The sequence below is a fragment of the Prosopis cineraria genome, unplaced genomic scaffold (assembly GCF_029017545.1).
Source record: "Prosopis cineraria cultivar Desert tree isolate PC_DT_omini unplaced genomic scaffold, ASM2901754v1 PC5, whole genome shotgun sequence".
Classification (NCBI taxonomy): Eukaryota; Viridiplantae; Streptophyta; class Magnoliopsida; order Fabales; family Fabaceae; genus Prosopis; species Prosopis cineraria.
The window spans coordinates 1,381,270-1,397,858 of NW_026555336.1; the positions used below are offsets into that span (position 1 = coordinate 1,381,270).

The 16,589-nt window shown below is 35.6% G+C and overlaps 3 protein-coding genes across 3 annotated transcripts; 2 read left to right on the forward strand and 1 right to left on the reverse strand.

Moving 5' to 3' along the window:
- Positions 1 to 295: 295 nt before the first annotated feature.
- LOC129310525 (elongator complex protein 3) lies at positions 296 to 4,787 on the forward strand. The gene is made up of 9 exons (XM_054952386.1): positions 296 to 823; positions 1,580 to 1,649; positions 1,760 to 1,932; positions 2,262 to 2,436; positions 2,823 to 2,989; positions 3,097 to 3,316; positions 3,453 to 3,557; positions 3,956 to 4,108; positions 4,413 to 4,787. The coding sequence occupies exons 1-9, from the start codon at positions 354 to 356 to the stop codon at positions 4,569 to 4,571; spliced, it is 1,692 nt and encodes a 563-aa protein (XP_054808361.1). The 5' UTR covers positions 296 to 353; the 3' UTR covers positions 4,572 to 4,787.
- Positions 4,788 to 7,254: 2,467 nt separating this feature from the next.
- Positions 7,255 to 9,511, forward strand: LOC129311448 (uncharacterized). Its single transcript, XM_054953780.1, has 3 exons — positions 7,255 to 7,550; positions 7,627 to 8,199; positions 8,341 to 9,511. The coding sequence occupies exons 1-3, from the start codon at positions 7,255 to 7,257 to the stop codon at positions 9,509 to 9,511; spliced, it is 2,040 nt and encodes a 679-aa protein (XP_054809755.1).
- Positions 9,512 to 10,648: 1,137 nt separating this feature from the next.
- LOC129311449 (uncharacterized) lies at positions 10,649 to 13,091 on the reverse strand. The gene is made up of 7 exons (XM_054953781.1): positions 12,645 to 13,091; positions 12,346 to 12,534; positions 11,765 to 12,255; positions 11,247 to 11,670; positions 11,064 to 11,167; positions 10,894 to 10,990; positions 10,649 to 10,780 (listed from the first exon to the last, which is right to left on the reverse strand). The coding sequence occupies exons 1-7, from the start codon at positions 13,089 to 13,091 to the stop codon at positions 10,649 to 10,651; spliced, it is 1,884 nt and encodes a 627-aa protein (XP_054809756.1).
- Positions 13,092 to 16,589: the final 3,498 nt, after the last annotated feature.

A 16,589-nucleotide genomic window follows, 5' to 3' on the forward strand; every position in this document is an offset into this window, starting at 1 on the left:
TGCAATCATTATCATTCATGAATATGTTCTTCTTCTCTTTATTCAACTTCAAATATAATAAATGTTAAAACAAATGCTAATGTTAGTTATACAAAACAAGTTAATATATCAAGGTTTTTTGTCCTCAAAATTTTTATTTTTATTTTCAATTTTTATGTACAATTTTTTAGAATAAATATTCAAATAACCTTTTTTAATTGTTTTTTTTTTTTGGTTCTCTAAACAAGAGTTTTACATTTCTCGTTTTTATAAATAACAACAGTTTCAAACAGCTATTCACTTCTTCGCAAGTCAATCAAATTGCGGGGCATCCTTTGTCTTCAGTGTCTTCTCCTGCATCAGCGTTGCCGCTTATGGCGGCTACAGCAGTAGCCGAGCCTAGGAAAGCTCCTCGACCGGGTAAGGGTGGGTTCGAAGCCCATGGCCTTTCTGAAGAGGAGGCTAGGGTTCGAGCCATTGCAGAGATCGTCAACTCTATGGTGGACCTCTCACGAAAAGGCCAAAATGTCGACTTGAATGCGCTGAAATCCTCAGCATGTCGCAAGTATGGGCTTTCACGTGCACCCAAGCTAGTGGAGATGATAGCAGCCCTGCCAGATACGGACCGAGAGGCGCTGCTGCCGAAGCTTCGTGCCAAACCTGTCCGAACTGCCTCTGGAATAGCCGTTGTGGCTGTCATGTCCAAGCCACATCGTTGCCCTCACATAGCAACTACTGGTAATATTTGCGTGTACTGCCCCGGAGGGCCTGATTCGGATTTTGAGTACAGTACTCAGTCTTACACAGGTTATGAACCAACTAGTATGCGAGCAATTCGTGCCAGGTAGGTTTCAAAGCTCTCTTTTTGTTTTATTGTTTTCTTGTTTAAGCATGTTGGTTTGATTTATGATGAATGAAACTCCTTCACAAGCGGTCAAGATTATGCTGGGGTTAATTATTGTGTCGGCAAGATTTTATTTGTCGAGCTTCCTGGGGATATTATCAGAATCAGAATGCCTAATCATTGTTGAAGCATATAGGGCAATTACATCATTACCCCCAAAGTGGGAGTTTAGCTTAAATGTTCCTCCAGATTACTGTTGAGTTCTCAATCAGTGCATTATGTTATAAAATACTGAATCAAAATCTCAACTCCCTCATAAGATGCTTTATGCATTATTGAATCATGTAACCTATTAGGATATATTAATCTCTGCTAGGAAGGAGTTCAGTTCTTAAATAATAGTAAGCCAAATGCTAAATTACCTTTAGTATTCTTTCACCTCTTTTCTTGATGCAACTCTATATCCCTGATTGCTATAAACTTTGATAAGAATTCTGTTTCATATAGATATTTGTCCATGATTCACAATGCTGCATATTTCAAATGGTGAAAGCAGAAAAATAGTTGAGAGTTTGGACCTCCTGCTAGGTGTGAATTATTCTCTTTCTAATACAATTTCATCTTAAAAATCGGGTTGTCATTTTCTTCGTTTCCTTTTCTGGATGCTTATTCTCTGGTGATATGGTCCCGTAAAATTCACTCTTTGAATACTCATGCTAATTACTGTACATGTTATACCTGCCACTTTGGACTTAGGTATAACCCATATGTCCAAGCTAGAAGCAGGATAGATCAGCTTAAGCGTTTGGGTCACAGTGTAGATAAGGTTTGGATCTCAATCTTTGATATATATATATATATAAATATCTTGAATTTCTCAAGTGCTGAAATATATTTGTAAATAATATGTCCTTAATAATATGATGTGTTTTCCAGGTTGAGTTCATTTTAATGGGTGGTACTTTCATGTCCCTTCCAGCAGACTACCGTGATTACTTTATAAGGAATCTTCATGATGCTTTGTCTGGACACACTTCTGCAAATGTTGAAGAGGCGGTTGCCTACTCTGAGCATGGGGCAACTAAATGTATTGGCATGACAATTGAAACGTAAGCTGCCATTTCAGTGTTTAAATTAATGTTCAGTAGTCGCTAAATTTTCCCCCCTGTTAAGGGAAATAGTGCATCCTCTGCTTGTACGTCCACAATATTATCTGCAAAGTTAGAGATAGACCCTTGTAAGATCAAATACTTCATGAAAAGTTATCGCCATGATCTTGGCTTTGCCTTAGTGCTGGAAGTTCTAGAATGTTTCTACCACTTCCGTTGAAGCTTATCAAGAATCATTTTAGTCCAATGTTTATTGAATTTAATGTGGTTGTACTTTTTGAACACATCAATTTGTAGCTTATCTACTCAGGCATTTCTACATTTATCAGGAGGCCAGATTATTGTCTTGGGCCTCACTTGCGGCAAATGCTTTCTTATGGCTGTACACGACTGGAGATTGGAGTGCAAAGCACATATGAGGATGTTGCTCAAGACACTAACAGAGGGCATACAGTATCTGCTGTTGCAGATTGTTTTTGCTTGGCAAAAGATGCTGGTTTTAAGGTTTGCTATTGAGCCTCTCGATAATTTTTGCCCTGCCGTACTTTCAGTAGTATGCCCAACCATGCTCTTGTATATATCACCTGCCAACTCTTTTCAAATCAGTCTTCATAAATCAATAGGAGATCTTGCATATACTTGATTCAATTTTTTTTTTGTAGACTCCTGTGCTGCCTCATCAATCTTGTCTTTGTTGAGAGTACAATCATTAATTAGATGACGCACTGGTGCAATTAGCCAACTTTCTATAGTCTCACAATCTTTTGACGTTTTTCTTGTTTGTCCCAATTGTAGCCCTTCTGTAGATGGACTAGGCTAATTGTGATGCTTATTTATTATACTAGTTTTTGTCTATCCCTTAATCCTTGTCCACCCAACTTATGCTTTAGGTTGTTGCTCACATGATGCCTGATCTTCCAAATGTTGGTGTTGAGAGGGATTTGGAAAGTTTTCGGGAGTTTTTTGAAAGCCCATCATTTAGAGCAGATGGACTTAAAATATACCCTACACTTGTAATACGGGGAACTGGGCTTTATGAGCTCTGGAAAACTGGCAGGTACTTGTTATTTTTGTAGTATACATCTCTATTTTTTCTCTTGGTTATTAATCTCTCTTAGTATTATTTTTTGTTAGGAAAATAAAGATTTCATGATGACATTTTAGGTATAGAAATTATCCACCTGAGCAATTGGTGGACATCATAGCAAGGATCCTTGCCATGGTGCCCCCTTGGACTCGTGTTTATAGAGTTCAGCGAGATATTCCCATGCCTCTGGTTACTTCTGGGGTTGAGAAAGGTAATCTAAGGGAGTTAGCTTTGGCTCGGATGGAAGACCTAGGCTTGAAATGTCGTGATGTCCGGACCCGGGAGGCTGGAATCCAGGTTATTATATAGAACTAGTCTCATTTGGAATTTTTATACACTAAAGAGAGCATAAGCTTTGAATTCTTTAGATAAAAAGATGCAATTAGTTTCCTGAATATCTGGGATCACCAATAACATCTTATGTGTTCTGTAGGACATTCACCACCAAATCAAGCCTGAAGAGGTGGAGCTTGTTCGTCGTGATTACATGGCAAATGAAGGTTGGGAAACATTTCTATCATATGAAGATACTCGACAGGTAGATTGACCTCTCTTTTCCTGTTCCCTTTGCTTGTGCCCATCTTATGTGTAGATGAGCTTGTCTACTAACGTGCGTACAGTATCTTCCTCTATTCTTCTTGATATTTTCCAGCTTCCATCACATTTAGCAGTGACAACATGATTGCTGATATAATTTTCAGACTATATATGGCTCTGCTATTGGTATAGATTAATATGCCTAGATGTCTTAGTTCTTTGGTGACTAGTGGGATGTTCTACTTCACCTTCTATTGCAGTTATGCATGCCTCTGCTGTGAATATATTACTAGATTGAAAAATTTCTAAGAGGGACGTGTCTCAACCTGATAATTTTGTGCTCCTGCTGGGGGGGGGGGGGGAAGTGCAGTGACCCTATTTATGCCCGACTCTATGCAGGATATTCTTGTTGGTTTGCTGCGTCTGCGAAAATGTGGTCGGAATACTACTTGTCCAGAACTTATGGGGAAGTGCTCTATTGTTCGTGAACTCCATGTATATGGAACTGCTGTTCCGGTCCATGGGCGTGATGCTGACAAGCTGCAACACCAGGTAATGGTTTAATACTAATGTAGATGACCTACTATAACTAGATGAACAGTCAGATAATCTAAATGTACACCACTGCCTCCTTAAAATTGAAGCTTTTTTTTTTTTTTAATTTATGGTTTTAACTTTAGAATTCATGAAGCGTTACATTTGTATATTTCATGGAAATAATTCTTCAGCTGGGAATATACTTACGAGACGGTGCAAAAAGCACCATACGAACAAACAGTAGTTTTCTACTTTTCTTAGGGCATTAATAGAAGGCCATTATTTGATCCACTATTTCCAACCTTAACGATTGCTACAGGGCTATGGTACACTGCTAATGGAGGAGGCGGAACGAATTGCTTGCAGGGAACATAGATCAACAAAAATAGCTGTGATTTCGGGAGTTGGCACTCGCCATTATTACAGGAAACTGGGCTATGAGCTTGAAGGGCCCTACATGGTGAAAAATCTATCGTGATTGTCACTCGATGGAATTGTTTTTTTTTTTTCACACTTTTTTTGTGAAGGTTTAATGCCATAATATGCAAAATGTTGACTATTTGGAGTAGTCACAATTTAGTTAAAATGTCCTTCATTCGACACCCTATTTTTTCCCCCCTATAAGAATCAGTTCGTAGTAATTGACGAACTCATGGTTAATTATTACAAATAAAACATTTCAATTTTGATAGAAGTTCAGGGTCCCTATCCTCATGAAGGAATATGCATTTAACTTTTGCTTGGTTTGGGTTTCTGCGTTTTGCTTTTTTTTTTTTTTTTTAAAGCCAACATTCTGCATGCCCCTAATCATTTTTTAAAGTATCTACGTCGCTGCAACCACCTCTTTGGTAGAAAATCAATGTCTATACAGACATAAAACATGGAGTGGAACCTTATCCTAAAGTTGTCCAAAACAGGCCCTGATCGACGTGAAGTTAGTACTGCTTTAAAATCATGAGGCATGAGATTAACGTTCGTTCATTTGCAAAGAGTGGAAAAAATTGTCAATAAAAGGAAGGATTTTTCATAAAAAGGGATGACTATAATAACATCTTGAAAAGAATGAAAAAACACAAGGAAAAGAATTATAGTAAAACTAGGGACCGGTGTGAATATGGTTAACTTTATATTCATATCTAGTTGATGAGATGCTACATCCTAACGTGATTGTTTTGTTGTCATAAATCTATTGACCTTTCTCGTTTTACAAATTGAATTGCGCAACAATGTGGATCATGAGCCTACCACATTTTGAGTATGCCACTTTGATTAAATGTATTAATATGTCCCTAATTAGGCTCTAATTGCAATTTGGTTGGGGATTTTCTCCATAATCGCCATCCCATTAGGCTTCTTCCTTAGTGCATAAGTATTTGTCTCATTCTTTCCATAATGTATGATTATAGTAACTCAATTATTATGACCCACTACGCATCTCGACAAAATAGGTCTTTCTCAATTCATTTGTGCCCTTGCAATTAGGGTCTATCCAACATCTCATGAATTTCATTAGATGTACCCTCTGTTATTGCTTCATTGGGTTCTTATTATGATTCCCAAGCCACAATCTATTTTAAGTTATTACTTCCATCATAAAAACTCATCATCTCATATTTACAACATATTTCAAATTATCAACATCATTATAGTCATATTTGTCTTTTCATGGTTTAAAATTACCTAATCCTTGCATTAGGGTAGCTTGTTTTTACAATTTTCTTTATCTTTCTCTCCACACTTATCATTGTCATAATATTTTTATCATGATCCTCTATTCATTCAAGTTCCAGCAAAAGGGTTCCTCATCTACACTTCTTACAATTGTTACACTTCATGAACTTTTTAGCCTTTTCTTTTTACTTTGTTATTTAATGTTAATTCACAATGATGCTCTCACTTTCCTAATTTCACAATCTCTAACCCAAAATCTTTTTTTATTTTGGTTCCCTACGACAAGTCACCAAGTAGGCAATCATATGTCCACAATACAATTTATGAAGTCATATAGACACCCACCTGCATGCCCGAGCACATGAGAGAATTCCTCGCATGATACATGGGTTAATAAGAAATTCACTCCTTTCATTTTCCTTTTGCTTGTCTCTAAAAGTTATGGAGTCCACATTTGATGCTCATCAATTAATGGGTTGATCTAGGCCTTTTATTTTATTTTAAAATGATCCATATCGTTCCCCTTAAAATTATATGGGAAAATTACGAATAGGTCCCATAGAAGCAACTTATTTAACAATAAGTTCCGCGAAGTTGAAAAATTACAGCTAAATTTTGTGGGACTTGAGTGTAATTTGTAATATGTGCGTAAATGCAATACTATCCCTACTTAATAGGTCACAATGACAAAAATATCCCTTTACCTAAATTAACCATTATACTCAGTCTCTCACGTCATTGCATTGTCGCTACTATTCTTCTCCTTCATCAGTTTGTCTATTGTGCTCCATTCATTCTATCTATTCTGCTTCATTCGTGTTTTGCTCTAACCATCGCTCGCTCTCTTCGTTGGGAATTGCTAGGGCAAAATCATTATCATCATTCATCACCACAGTCAATTGTAATCTCGATTCTTTCTCCTTGGTGCTATAATTGCTCTGCGTTTTCATTATTTAATTTACGTTTCCATTACTGTAAGCCTTAGTTTTCACTGTTCAATATTCAAACTTCTTATCAAACTTGCTAGATATAAAAGATTTGAACATTTGCTCTGCTGGATCAATGTAAAAAAAAAGAAAACAGAGAAACAGAGTTCAATGACAGCGAAAAAAGTTACAGAGAACAAAATTTCTGTGAGTGATCCCATGATTGCTGAAAATACATGATTGGTCGAATTATTAAATATTTGAAGTTAGAGTTGTGAAAAGTTAAAATACTAGTTGTAAATTATTGATAAAATAGTTGTAAGCCAACTAGCGTTAAACTTCTTAATAAGGTATGATCAATGTCACCATTAGATATGTGATGTTTCAGTTGTAAAAATTTGATATTTTTGTTGTAAATTATTGATAAGGTAGTTGTAAATAATTAATTTTAAACTTTGTTGATTTGAGAAGATAATGGTGATGTTAACATTCAACAGGTTTACGTGTATGATGGCAAGTTCTTCATCCAAACGAGTATATTGTTATTTTCATATTGGAGGGCAAATGGTGAAGAATCAAGATGGGAGTATACATTATGAAGGTGGGAGGGTAAAAGGAAGAGCAATTAATGAAGGCACAACACTTGAAGAGTTGAAAAGAATTATAAGATCATGTATTGGGTTGGAAACAAATATATTGGAGATGAAGTATACCATAAAACCTGAAATGAACACATTAGTTGACCTTGAAGATGATGAAGAAGTTGCTAATTTGATAGAGTTCAATGACAGTACTGCCTATGTTTATATTGTTGGCAATGATGTTAGTAATATAGACATGGTAACCGAGTCACATGAGGGGTAAGTTGTAATATTTACTTAACATCATTTGGGAATTATTGTGATTTAATTGGTGGATATTTGTTTGTTATTGCAGATTGTCACAAATTAGTAGGCATTCAATTAGCTTGAATGAACTCAACCATGAACCCGAATCGATACCTCTTTCAATGAGCATTGCACCAGCACCGTTACCCGAGTTTAATGCTTTAAAATGGAAAGATTTGCTTTATAGAGCTGGGCAAATGTTCCATAATGCTGTAGAATTTAGACAAGTACTCTACAAGTTTAGCATTGGAAATAAGTTTTGTTATAGTTTTGTGAAAAATAACGCAAAAAAGGTTATTGCAAAGTGCAAGGTGGATGGGTGCAAATGGAGAGTGAGTGCATATGCCATTTCTGAAACAAGTCCTGTATTAAGGGTAACATCATTATGTAATGAGCATGCACACTCAGCACAAGATACATTAGTTGTTCAGCAGAAGGCTAATGTAAATCTAACTTCATCTATAATAATCGATGAACTAAAGTCAAATGTTGACAAAACTCCTAATGAGATTAGACGGGACCTGTACCAAGAATTTGGGCTTACCCTTACTTATAGCCAGGCATACAGGGGAAAAGAGAGAGCAATGGAGGAGTTGCATGGTGCTCCTGAAGATTCATACAAGTTGATTCCATAGATTTGTCAAAGATTGACTGAGAAAGATGTAAGGACAATAACAAAATGGACAGCTTGCAGAGATAACAGGTTTGAGAGGTTGTTTATTGCTTATGGTTGTTGTATAGATGGCTTTTTAAATGGTTGCAGACCTATTTTGTATGTTGATGGATGTCACTTGAGCGGGCCGTATAAAGGAACATTGTTATCAGCTTCTGCTCATGATGCAGATAATGATCTATTTCCGGTGGCTTATGTAATAGTTAGTGGGGAGAAGTTACAAGAATGGACTTGGTTTATACATAACTTGAAAGATATTATGGGGTCTTTAGAAGTGACTATTATATCTGATAGACACAATGCAATTATTGGTGCTGTGGGAGCTGTTTTTGGAGCGAATAGACATGCATTTTGCTATCGGCACATCAAAGAAAATTTTAGTGCAGAGTTTGTAAAGATTGGAAGATGTGGAAGAAGAGCTACCACAACAAGCAAGGAGGATGCATTGAAGTTGTTGGATGCTATAGCATATGCTAGAATTTATCTTGAATTTAATAGAGCAATGGGAAATTTGAGAGCTTTTTGTCTAGAGTTGGCTCAATGGTTGGAAACTAATGGTGACATTAATAGATGGGCCTTGTCAAAATTCCCTTTTTGTAGGTGGGAAAACATAACTAATAATTTGTCTGAATCTTTCAATGCTTGGCTAGTTAAAGAAAGGAAATATAGTGTGGTCACACTACTTCTTGAACATCAAGAAAAGCTTGCGAGTAAGATGTATGCAAGCAAAGTTGCTATGAGCAAGTGGCAGAATGGTATTGGGCCAAACATTGAGGGAAAGTTGAAGGCTAATGTTGCACGGGCGGAAGTAATGTTAGCTAACCATCATTCAGGTAACTTGCTGAGTGTGAAGATAGGAGACATTCATTTGCGGGTTGACCTATCTCTTAGAGAATGTACATGTCAAGCTTGGCAGATGTCTGGAATCCCTTGTGCCCATGCATGTGCAGCTATAAAAAAGGTTTATGGTAATGTGTACTCTTATGTGGAAAGATGTTACAATTTGAGATCTCAGGAGAAAATATATAAGGACACAATAATCCCCATCGAGACAAATGACATGCCACGAGTGAATGCGTTAACAATTACCGAGATGATGACAGAAACCTTCCTAAGGCCCCCTACTACCTCTCATCCTCCTGGTCGGCCCCAATCAGTGAGAAGAGAGTCTCAATCACAACGCAAGAAGATTTATTATTGTGCAAGATGTGGCCAAAGTAGTCACACGCGTAGGACATGTCGAAATCCTAACCCTACATGACCTAACAAGCTAAAGCTTAAATAGTTCATTTTCAATTGTAAAATGTTTTTTCTTTGAATTTATGATGATCTTATATGATTATGTTGGTGAAAGATTATCAATTTCTATGTTTTAATTGTGGAGCATAAACACAAATTCGTTAGTATAGTAGTTATAGAACAAGAAATATGACTTGTGAATTAAGAAGTTCTACTTGTAAAATAAGAAGTTCCAGTTGTAAGCGAATGGCAAACAATTGTGGAGCAGGAGCACAAGTGCTTTAGTATATTAGTTACAAAACAAGAAACATGACTTGTGAATTAAGAAGTTCTACTTGTAAAATAAGAAGTTCCAGTTGTGAGTGAATGGCAAACAATTGTGGAGCATGAGCACAAGTGCTTTAGTATATTAGTTATAAAACAAGAAACATGACCTGTGAATTAAGAAGTTCTACTTGTAAAATAAGAAGTTCCAGTTGTAAGCAAAGGGCAAACAATTATGGAGCAGGAGCACAAGTGCTTTAGTATATTAATTACAAAACAAGAAACATGACCTGTGAATTAAGAAGTTCTACTTGTAAAATAGAAAGTTCTAGTTGTAAGCGAATGACAAACAATTGTGGAGCATGAGCACAAGTGCTTTAGTATATTAGTTACAAAATAAGAAACATGACCTGTGAATTAAGAAGTTTTACTTGTAAAATAAGAAGTTCCAGTTGTAAGCAAAGGGCAAACAATTATGGAGCAGGAGCACAAGTGCTTTAGTATATTAGTTACAAAACAAGAAACATGACCTGTGAATTAAGAAGTTCTACTTGTAAAATAAGAAGTTCTAGTTATAAGCAAAGGCAAACAATTGTGGAGCATGAGCACAAGTGCTTTAGTATAGTAGTTACAAAACAAGAAACATGACCTGTGAATTAAGAAGTTCTACTTGTAAAATAAGAAGTTCTACTTGTAAGTGAATGGCAAACAATTATGGAGCATGAGCACAAGTGCTTTAGTATATTAGTTACAAAATAAGAAACATGACCTGTGAATTAAGAAGTTTTACTTGTAAAATAAGAAGTTCCAGTTGTAAGCAAAGGGCAAACAATTATGGAGCAGGAGCACAAGTGCTTTACATAGCTTACAATGTTAACATCATATTTAAACACTATCAATGAACCGTCTTGGCTTTCTTATTTGGTTTGTCTTTTTCCATCCAAGCCATAACATTTTCCCAAGCTATGTTATTGGGATCGTTTACTAAATCCCACACCATGTCAATGTGAAGCCTTTCCATTGCACCCTAAGTTCAAATTCAAAAGATATGATTTAGTACTTATGTTTTAAACACCATGAACATGTACAATTTTCCATAATGCACCGAAAAACAGAAAAGATAATATAAGGGAAAATTACCTTCTCTATAGGAGGCATTGACTTGCCATTCCATTCAGGTTGTTCAGTGTTATCCCATTGTTCAAGCCATGTTATAAGATGTAGGCCGCAATCATATCTACAACAAAATTACTCAATTAATAGCTTTAATGTATTTATAATAACTTTTAAATTAATCAAGATTAACTTACGTAGTCTTTTGTTTTGGAATAAGGGCAAATGTCACATCCAAGTCAGGACTCTTATGATATTTGTCTGGATTAACCATCATTAGGATGCTTTTGAAGTTATGAGACTATACGATTAAACACAATCATAAGTATCATGCAAAATATCATATAAGCTCAAAATGAAAATTGTATATTATTTCTTACCATACTTTGGGCTAGCAATCTCTTCTCATTTGCTAAAGTGTCGTCTGGCTTGGGCACAAGCGGATACAACGAGTCAAGCACATGAAAATGCAATCCTTTTAGCTCCACAAAATAACAAAACCAGTGTGAATGGTACAACACTGGTGCAATAATGAAATCACACTCTGTAATATCGTAGCCTAAATGTTCTGGCATAAACAACATAGTATGCTCCCCAACCTTCCAACCCTGCACATCTTTCATCATTATTTCCATAAACAATGGGGTAAATATGTGGTGCCTCACACCACCTTCTCTTTCTTTTTGAGCAGCCATCAAAGCTTTGATCTTCATAGTCATCACCGTATCATTGATCCATTTTCTTGGTGCAAAACAACGCAACTCACCTCGTTTTACATAAAAATCATACATATCAACGAACAACCTGTTTAGATTAGTTTAAAAATAACAGAATAATGTCAAATTGAGACCACAAAAAAAGTTATTTACATAATACATAACTAATAATTAAAGCTTACTGTTCACAATCCTCTTTCTTAGCCCATTTTGTGCAAAAATTATAAAGGCGTCGCTTCTCATCATATGTCGCGTCATCGGAGGTGAATTGTGGCAATGTCACCTTAAAGCCAGACCATCGTCTACCGTGATGGCCTCTAGTTGACCTTCTAAGCTTCATTTCTTCTTCTACATCAACATCCATTAACTCATCTCTGTCACCTCCTTCATGCTCTTTTTCTTCCTCTTCATCCTCATTTTCTTCCTCTTCGTCCTTACCTCTTTCTTGCTCATTTTCTTCCTCTTCGTTCTCACCTTCTTCTTTCCCTTCTTCTTCATCCTCACCTCTTTTATCTTCTTTGTCTTCCTCATATATTGCAACATGACTCACCTCCTCCGCCTGTTCTAGATCATATATTTTTCTCTTCTTCTCAAGTGCATAACGTTTCTTTTGCACCTTCATAAGCACCTCACCAATATGTCTAACTAGCTTTACATATGCCTCCTTGAGATCCTACAACAACATAGTTACAAATATTCCCATCATACAAGTAAACATGACATCATTTAACAGTAATCTTATATAATTATTATATTATCTTACAATGTCTTGAAAGGCTAGTACTGGAAGAAATTGAGAGGAAGAGTCACTTGCAGCAAGCTTAGGTTTGTACAACATGCCATGATCGCTCTGTCTTTCCATGAGAACTCGCTCAGACGCCCTTTTCTCATTCCAATAACTAACAACATTGCTTGGCCAAGGCAATCTCTCTAGCTCCTCTAATGGGAAATTCTAAAAGAAAAAGATCTGCCCATAAAACATTAACTAATGTTAATAAGACATCACATGGCAATAAGACTTTCAACATTAATCAAAAACCCAAAAATTCTAAAATTACATACTTGAAGGAAAAAAAGACATCCACCAACATTTCTCTTCTTGCCCCTTGATTCCTTGAAAGTTTGGACCTCCCTAGTCATCTCGTTCAATACAAATGTTGCCCAATCATATATTCCAGTGAGCACATAGTTCTTACTAACTACTCTAAGTAAACGATCACTCACATGAGGACTAGATGTAGGAGCTAAAAAAGTCCCCAGCGTGTACAACAAAAATAAAGTCTCAAAAGCATCATCATTCTCACTAAACATCATCATATCTTTCACTTTCTTATAAGACATGCCAGAATACTTCTCTTTCATGATTCGAAGCACCATGTCATCAGCTTGAGCAATGACCACCTCCTTTGAGGTGTTTGGAAGGCCCATCAATGTCTCCACATCTTCACATTTAACCTGTCTTCTTACACTTCTTGCACATAAAGTGAAAGTGGGTGGGTCATATGCCATCATTAGTTCGAAGCACAATTCTCGATGTATCTTGGTGCATTGTATGTTTAGTAATTGTGAGAACCCCATCCTTTCAACCTTATCCTTCATCCATTGATGCTTCTTTACAAACTCCCCAACCTCAGTAAATTGGTTAGGAGAACAACGAGTTTCAAATGGATGCTGTTAATTCTATAAACATGTCACTCACCTATACTCCAAAATAAAAAAAACTAAAAAAAATACATCTTTGATCCTATATATACCATACTTTGTTTTGGCAAATTAGTGCTTCTTCTTTCTCTTTCTTCAGTAGCTAGGTTGTTATAATGTTTTCTTTCTTCCGTGGATAAATTTTTTCAAGCAGCTACCACTTCCTTGTTAGCCAATCTTTCACCTTCTCTTTTCGCTTTCGGCTGGTTAAAAAATCTTTATCTAAATAGATGGTAACCGGCAAAATTAGGTTTCTTAGATCCGGCCACTTTCCCTTTTCCTTTATCCATGATTTGACCTATACAAATCATATATTCAAGAAAACTATGTCAAATTTTAAGCACAGGAAGTCATTTTTTTTATGCAATTTGAGTTTAGGTTTGTGATGATAGCTGACACAATATATAATTGCATATCCTTCTTCCTGAACAAAATGGGATATATTCAAATTAAGTCTTGTCCTTTGAAATCAATCTCCTTTTTAAATCACTCTGGAATGAACTCTTCAGGCCTTTCCCTGGAGGTCCACAGTCTTTAAAGTTAGTGATTTTGTGGAGAGTGAAGGACTGAAATGAGGTAATAGAGAGCTGGGAATGAGGATTGACATGAATAAGGTCATAAATCCTCATGCCCATCTATTCATCTGTCCATGACTCTCATCTTTACCATTCCATAACTTGATTTTAGTCTATTTTATTCTCCATCAACATATTTCATTACATTGCATTTCTTTTCAACAATCAAATGGGCTTTAAGTGCATGTTTGGAACATGGAAAAATACTTTCAAGAAACGAAATGGAAAATGCACCTATCTCATCTTATATCCAGATAAATTCCCCCTTTCCTTTCTAGAAAACATTTTATCATACATCAAACATAGACTAAGAATTAACTTGAAAGCAGAAGTCCATTGGCCTTCTGTCATAGCCATGCTACACTAATGAGATAAAGAGTTAAATGGTTTCCATAACGCAATCCGTTTTCAGTGATAGGCTCATTGTAAACCAGACAGCTCTAGAATAGTAGGCTTGAAAGATAATAATGGGGAACAAGTGACCTGCACGATACATCTAATATCAAGCCTCTAAACATGCTATTTTATCATTTGGCTTGGTCGAAATTATTCAACCCAGAATAATCTAAAAATGTGGGCAACATATTACCAGATCAAGATGTTGCAATATTCCTTTGGGTTCAGCTCGCATTCACCTTCATCGCCTTCGCCTCTATCACTTGCAAGGCTCACGCATCATTCGTCTTCCTTTCAGTCAAGGTGCGCGGCTCACCCTCAGTAACGAGCGAGCAAGGGGTGACGGCTAGGGCAGAGTAATCGCGGGAGACAGAGTAATCGCGGGAGAGGGAGAGATTGAGTGTTTTTTGCAACAATTTGATTATTTTAACAGGGGCAATGTTGTCTTTCTACTTCAATTACAAATTGCATTCAAGTCCCACAAAATTTAGCTATAATTTTTCAATTTCGTGGGACTTATTGTTAAATAAGTTGCTTTATGGGACCTATTCGTAATTTTCCCAAATTATATTTGTCTAAATAAAAATTTAAAAGTTAATATTACATCTGAATAATCAATATATAAAATTATAAAGAATTTTAATATTAAACATAAATGTAGATTGTGCTGATTTGAAGGGCATATAATATTTTGAACTTTGCCGAAAATATTATAATTCATAATTACCCCCTCCGTGTAAAACTTTATGGCTGATAGAGTCAAAAACATGAATATACTTTTACTTTCATTAAATTTTAAAATCCCAACTTTGTGGCTTAAGAATTTTAAGCCAAAAAATCTTACCACATAACTGTTTAAGGGACTATGTGGCTTTAATTGTTCATAAGGTATTAGAAAAGGTCATTTAAAAAATAAAATATTTTTTCTTTTTTTTTTTTGAAAAAAGGCCATTGATAAGATTTATTGACCATGTGGAAAATGTATGATAAGTTATGTTTAATAACAACTTATTATTTTTTTTTGTAATTTTCTACCCCAGAACATAATAAAAATACAAACATCTTGTTTTATTGAAAAAAAAAATCATTGTCTTTATAGTTTTAATTTAATCTCTAAACTTAAACTCAATACGACCCAATCCCTCTAATTTTTGGCAATAGATTTGGCAAACATTCAAATGAGGGGAAAGATGGATGGTTTTGGGTGGAATGGGCAAACACAGAGATTGATGTAGAAGCTAATGAATGGGGCCAAATTGAAAATAAAATATTTAATGGGGCCAAAATCTCGTTTTACAATTTTTACAAGCAAGACTAATAATTTCTACCAAAGGAACATCAAAGTGTGTGTGGGTTGCAATGATTAAAAAACTAGACTGAATCAGATGGTTGGACTGATCAAATTGTTGATCGATCAGGCTAATGGCTCGGTTGAGCCAAAAAAATCATTCAGGGAGTTAAGCCAGATTGAACTGCTTTGGACTGGTGGTTGGATAGGGAACCGGGATCAAGTCGAGAATTAGATTTGTTTTTAAGAAACTAGACTGTTGAAAAGAAAATGCCCTTTTTCTTTTTTTTTTTAAATTTTCTATCAATTTTTTTTAAGAAAATGACCAATTTTTTTTAATCATTTGATGTTATATTGTCTCATGTGGCTTGTTAAGTTATAATAAATTTAAAATATTTGGTTTTATTTTTAAGTTAAGTGGCAATTTCATATTTATTTTTTATATTTAGATTATTATATATATATATATATATAATTTTTTTAATTTAATTGTTACGTCACCGGTTCGATCATTGGTCCAGCCCGGTTGGATCATGAGAACTATGCACCTCTAATATTTCTGGTTCAATATTCACTTTGGTTTTTAAAAATATTGGTGGGTTGGGGGGATCCTCCTTGTCCCCTGGATCCGTCAATAGGGGGAGAGATTTGTAATGGGCAAGAGAAGTTCATAAGAGTGGAACCTCAGCCTTGATGATTTGAGAAAGGGGGAGAGTGATGTAGATTAATAATGGGGTAAAGGATGAAAACGTGATTTTATTGTAAAAGCATCGTTAAGTTGTAGCCCAGCTTCAGCGAGAATGAATAGGAAAAGAGAAAGAAATGTGAAATAATGGACTTGTAATTTTACTCTACAACCACCGTCAAGGCTTTCTTTTTCGTTCGGAGTCTAGGCTACCGTGAAACCATATAATGAAATTAAAATAATGGGACAAAAGATGGATTTGCAATATTACCAAGCTCTCTCTCTTCCCAATTTATAAGATACTTTATAATAATTTTATATACTAATCAAATTTATTAAATATACTTTATAATCTTATTTTT

What these genes read in the sequence shown, in the direction of transcription:
- LOC129311448 (XM_054953780.1), top strand. Translation starts at nt 7,255, where the DNA reads ATGGTGAAGAATCAAGATGGGAGTATACATTATGAAGGTGGGAGGGTA. An exon ending in GTAACCGAGTCACATGAGGG is followed by an intron (nt 7,551 to 7,626) that starts GTAAGTTGTAAT and finishes TTGTTATTGCAG; the next exon opens with ATTGTCACAAATTAGTAGGC. An exon ending in GCTCCTGAAGATTCATACAA is followed by an intron (nt 8,200 to 8,340) that starts GTTGATTCCATA and finishes AAATGGTTGCAG; the next exon opens with ACCTATTTTGTATGTTGATG.
- LOC129311449 (XM_054953781.1), bottom strand. Translation starts at nt 13,091, where the DNA reads ATGGCATATGACCCACCCACTTTCACTTTATGTGCAAGAAGTGTAAGA. An exon ending in GATGTCTTTTTTTCCTTCAA is followed by an intron (nt 12,535 to 12,644) that starts GTATGTAATTTT and finishes TTTTTCTTTTAG; the next exon opens with AATTTCCCATTAGAGGAGCT. An exon ending in CAATGCCTCCTATAGAGAAG is followed by an intron (nt 10,781 to 10,893) that starts GTAATTTTCCCT and finishes ATTTGAACTTAG; the next exon opens with GGTGCAATGGAAAGGCTTCA.
- LOC129310525 (XM_054952386.1), top strand. Translation starts at nt 354, where the DNA reads ATGGCGGCTACAGCAGTAGCCGAGCCTAGGAAAGCTCCTCGACCGGGT. An exon ending in CCCGGGAGGCTGGAATCCAG is followed by an intron (nt 3,317 to 3,452) that starts GTTATTATATAG and finishes TGTGTTCTGTAG; the next exon opens with GACATTCACCACCAAATCAA. An exon ending in CTGACAAGCTGCAACACCAG is followed by an intron (nt 4,109 to 4,412) that starts GTAATGGTTTAA and finishes CGATTGCTACAG; the next exon opens with GGCTATGGTACACTGCTAAT.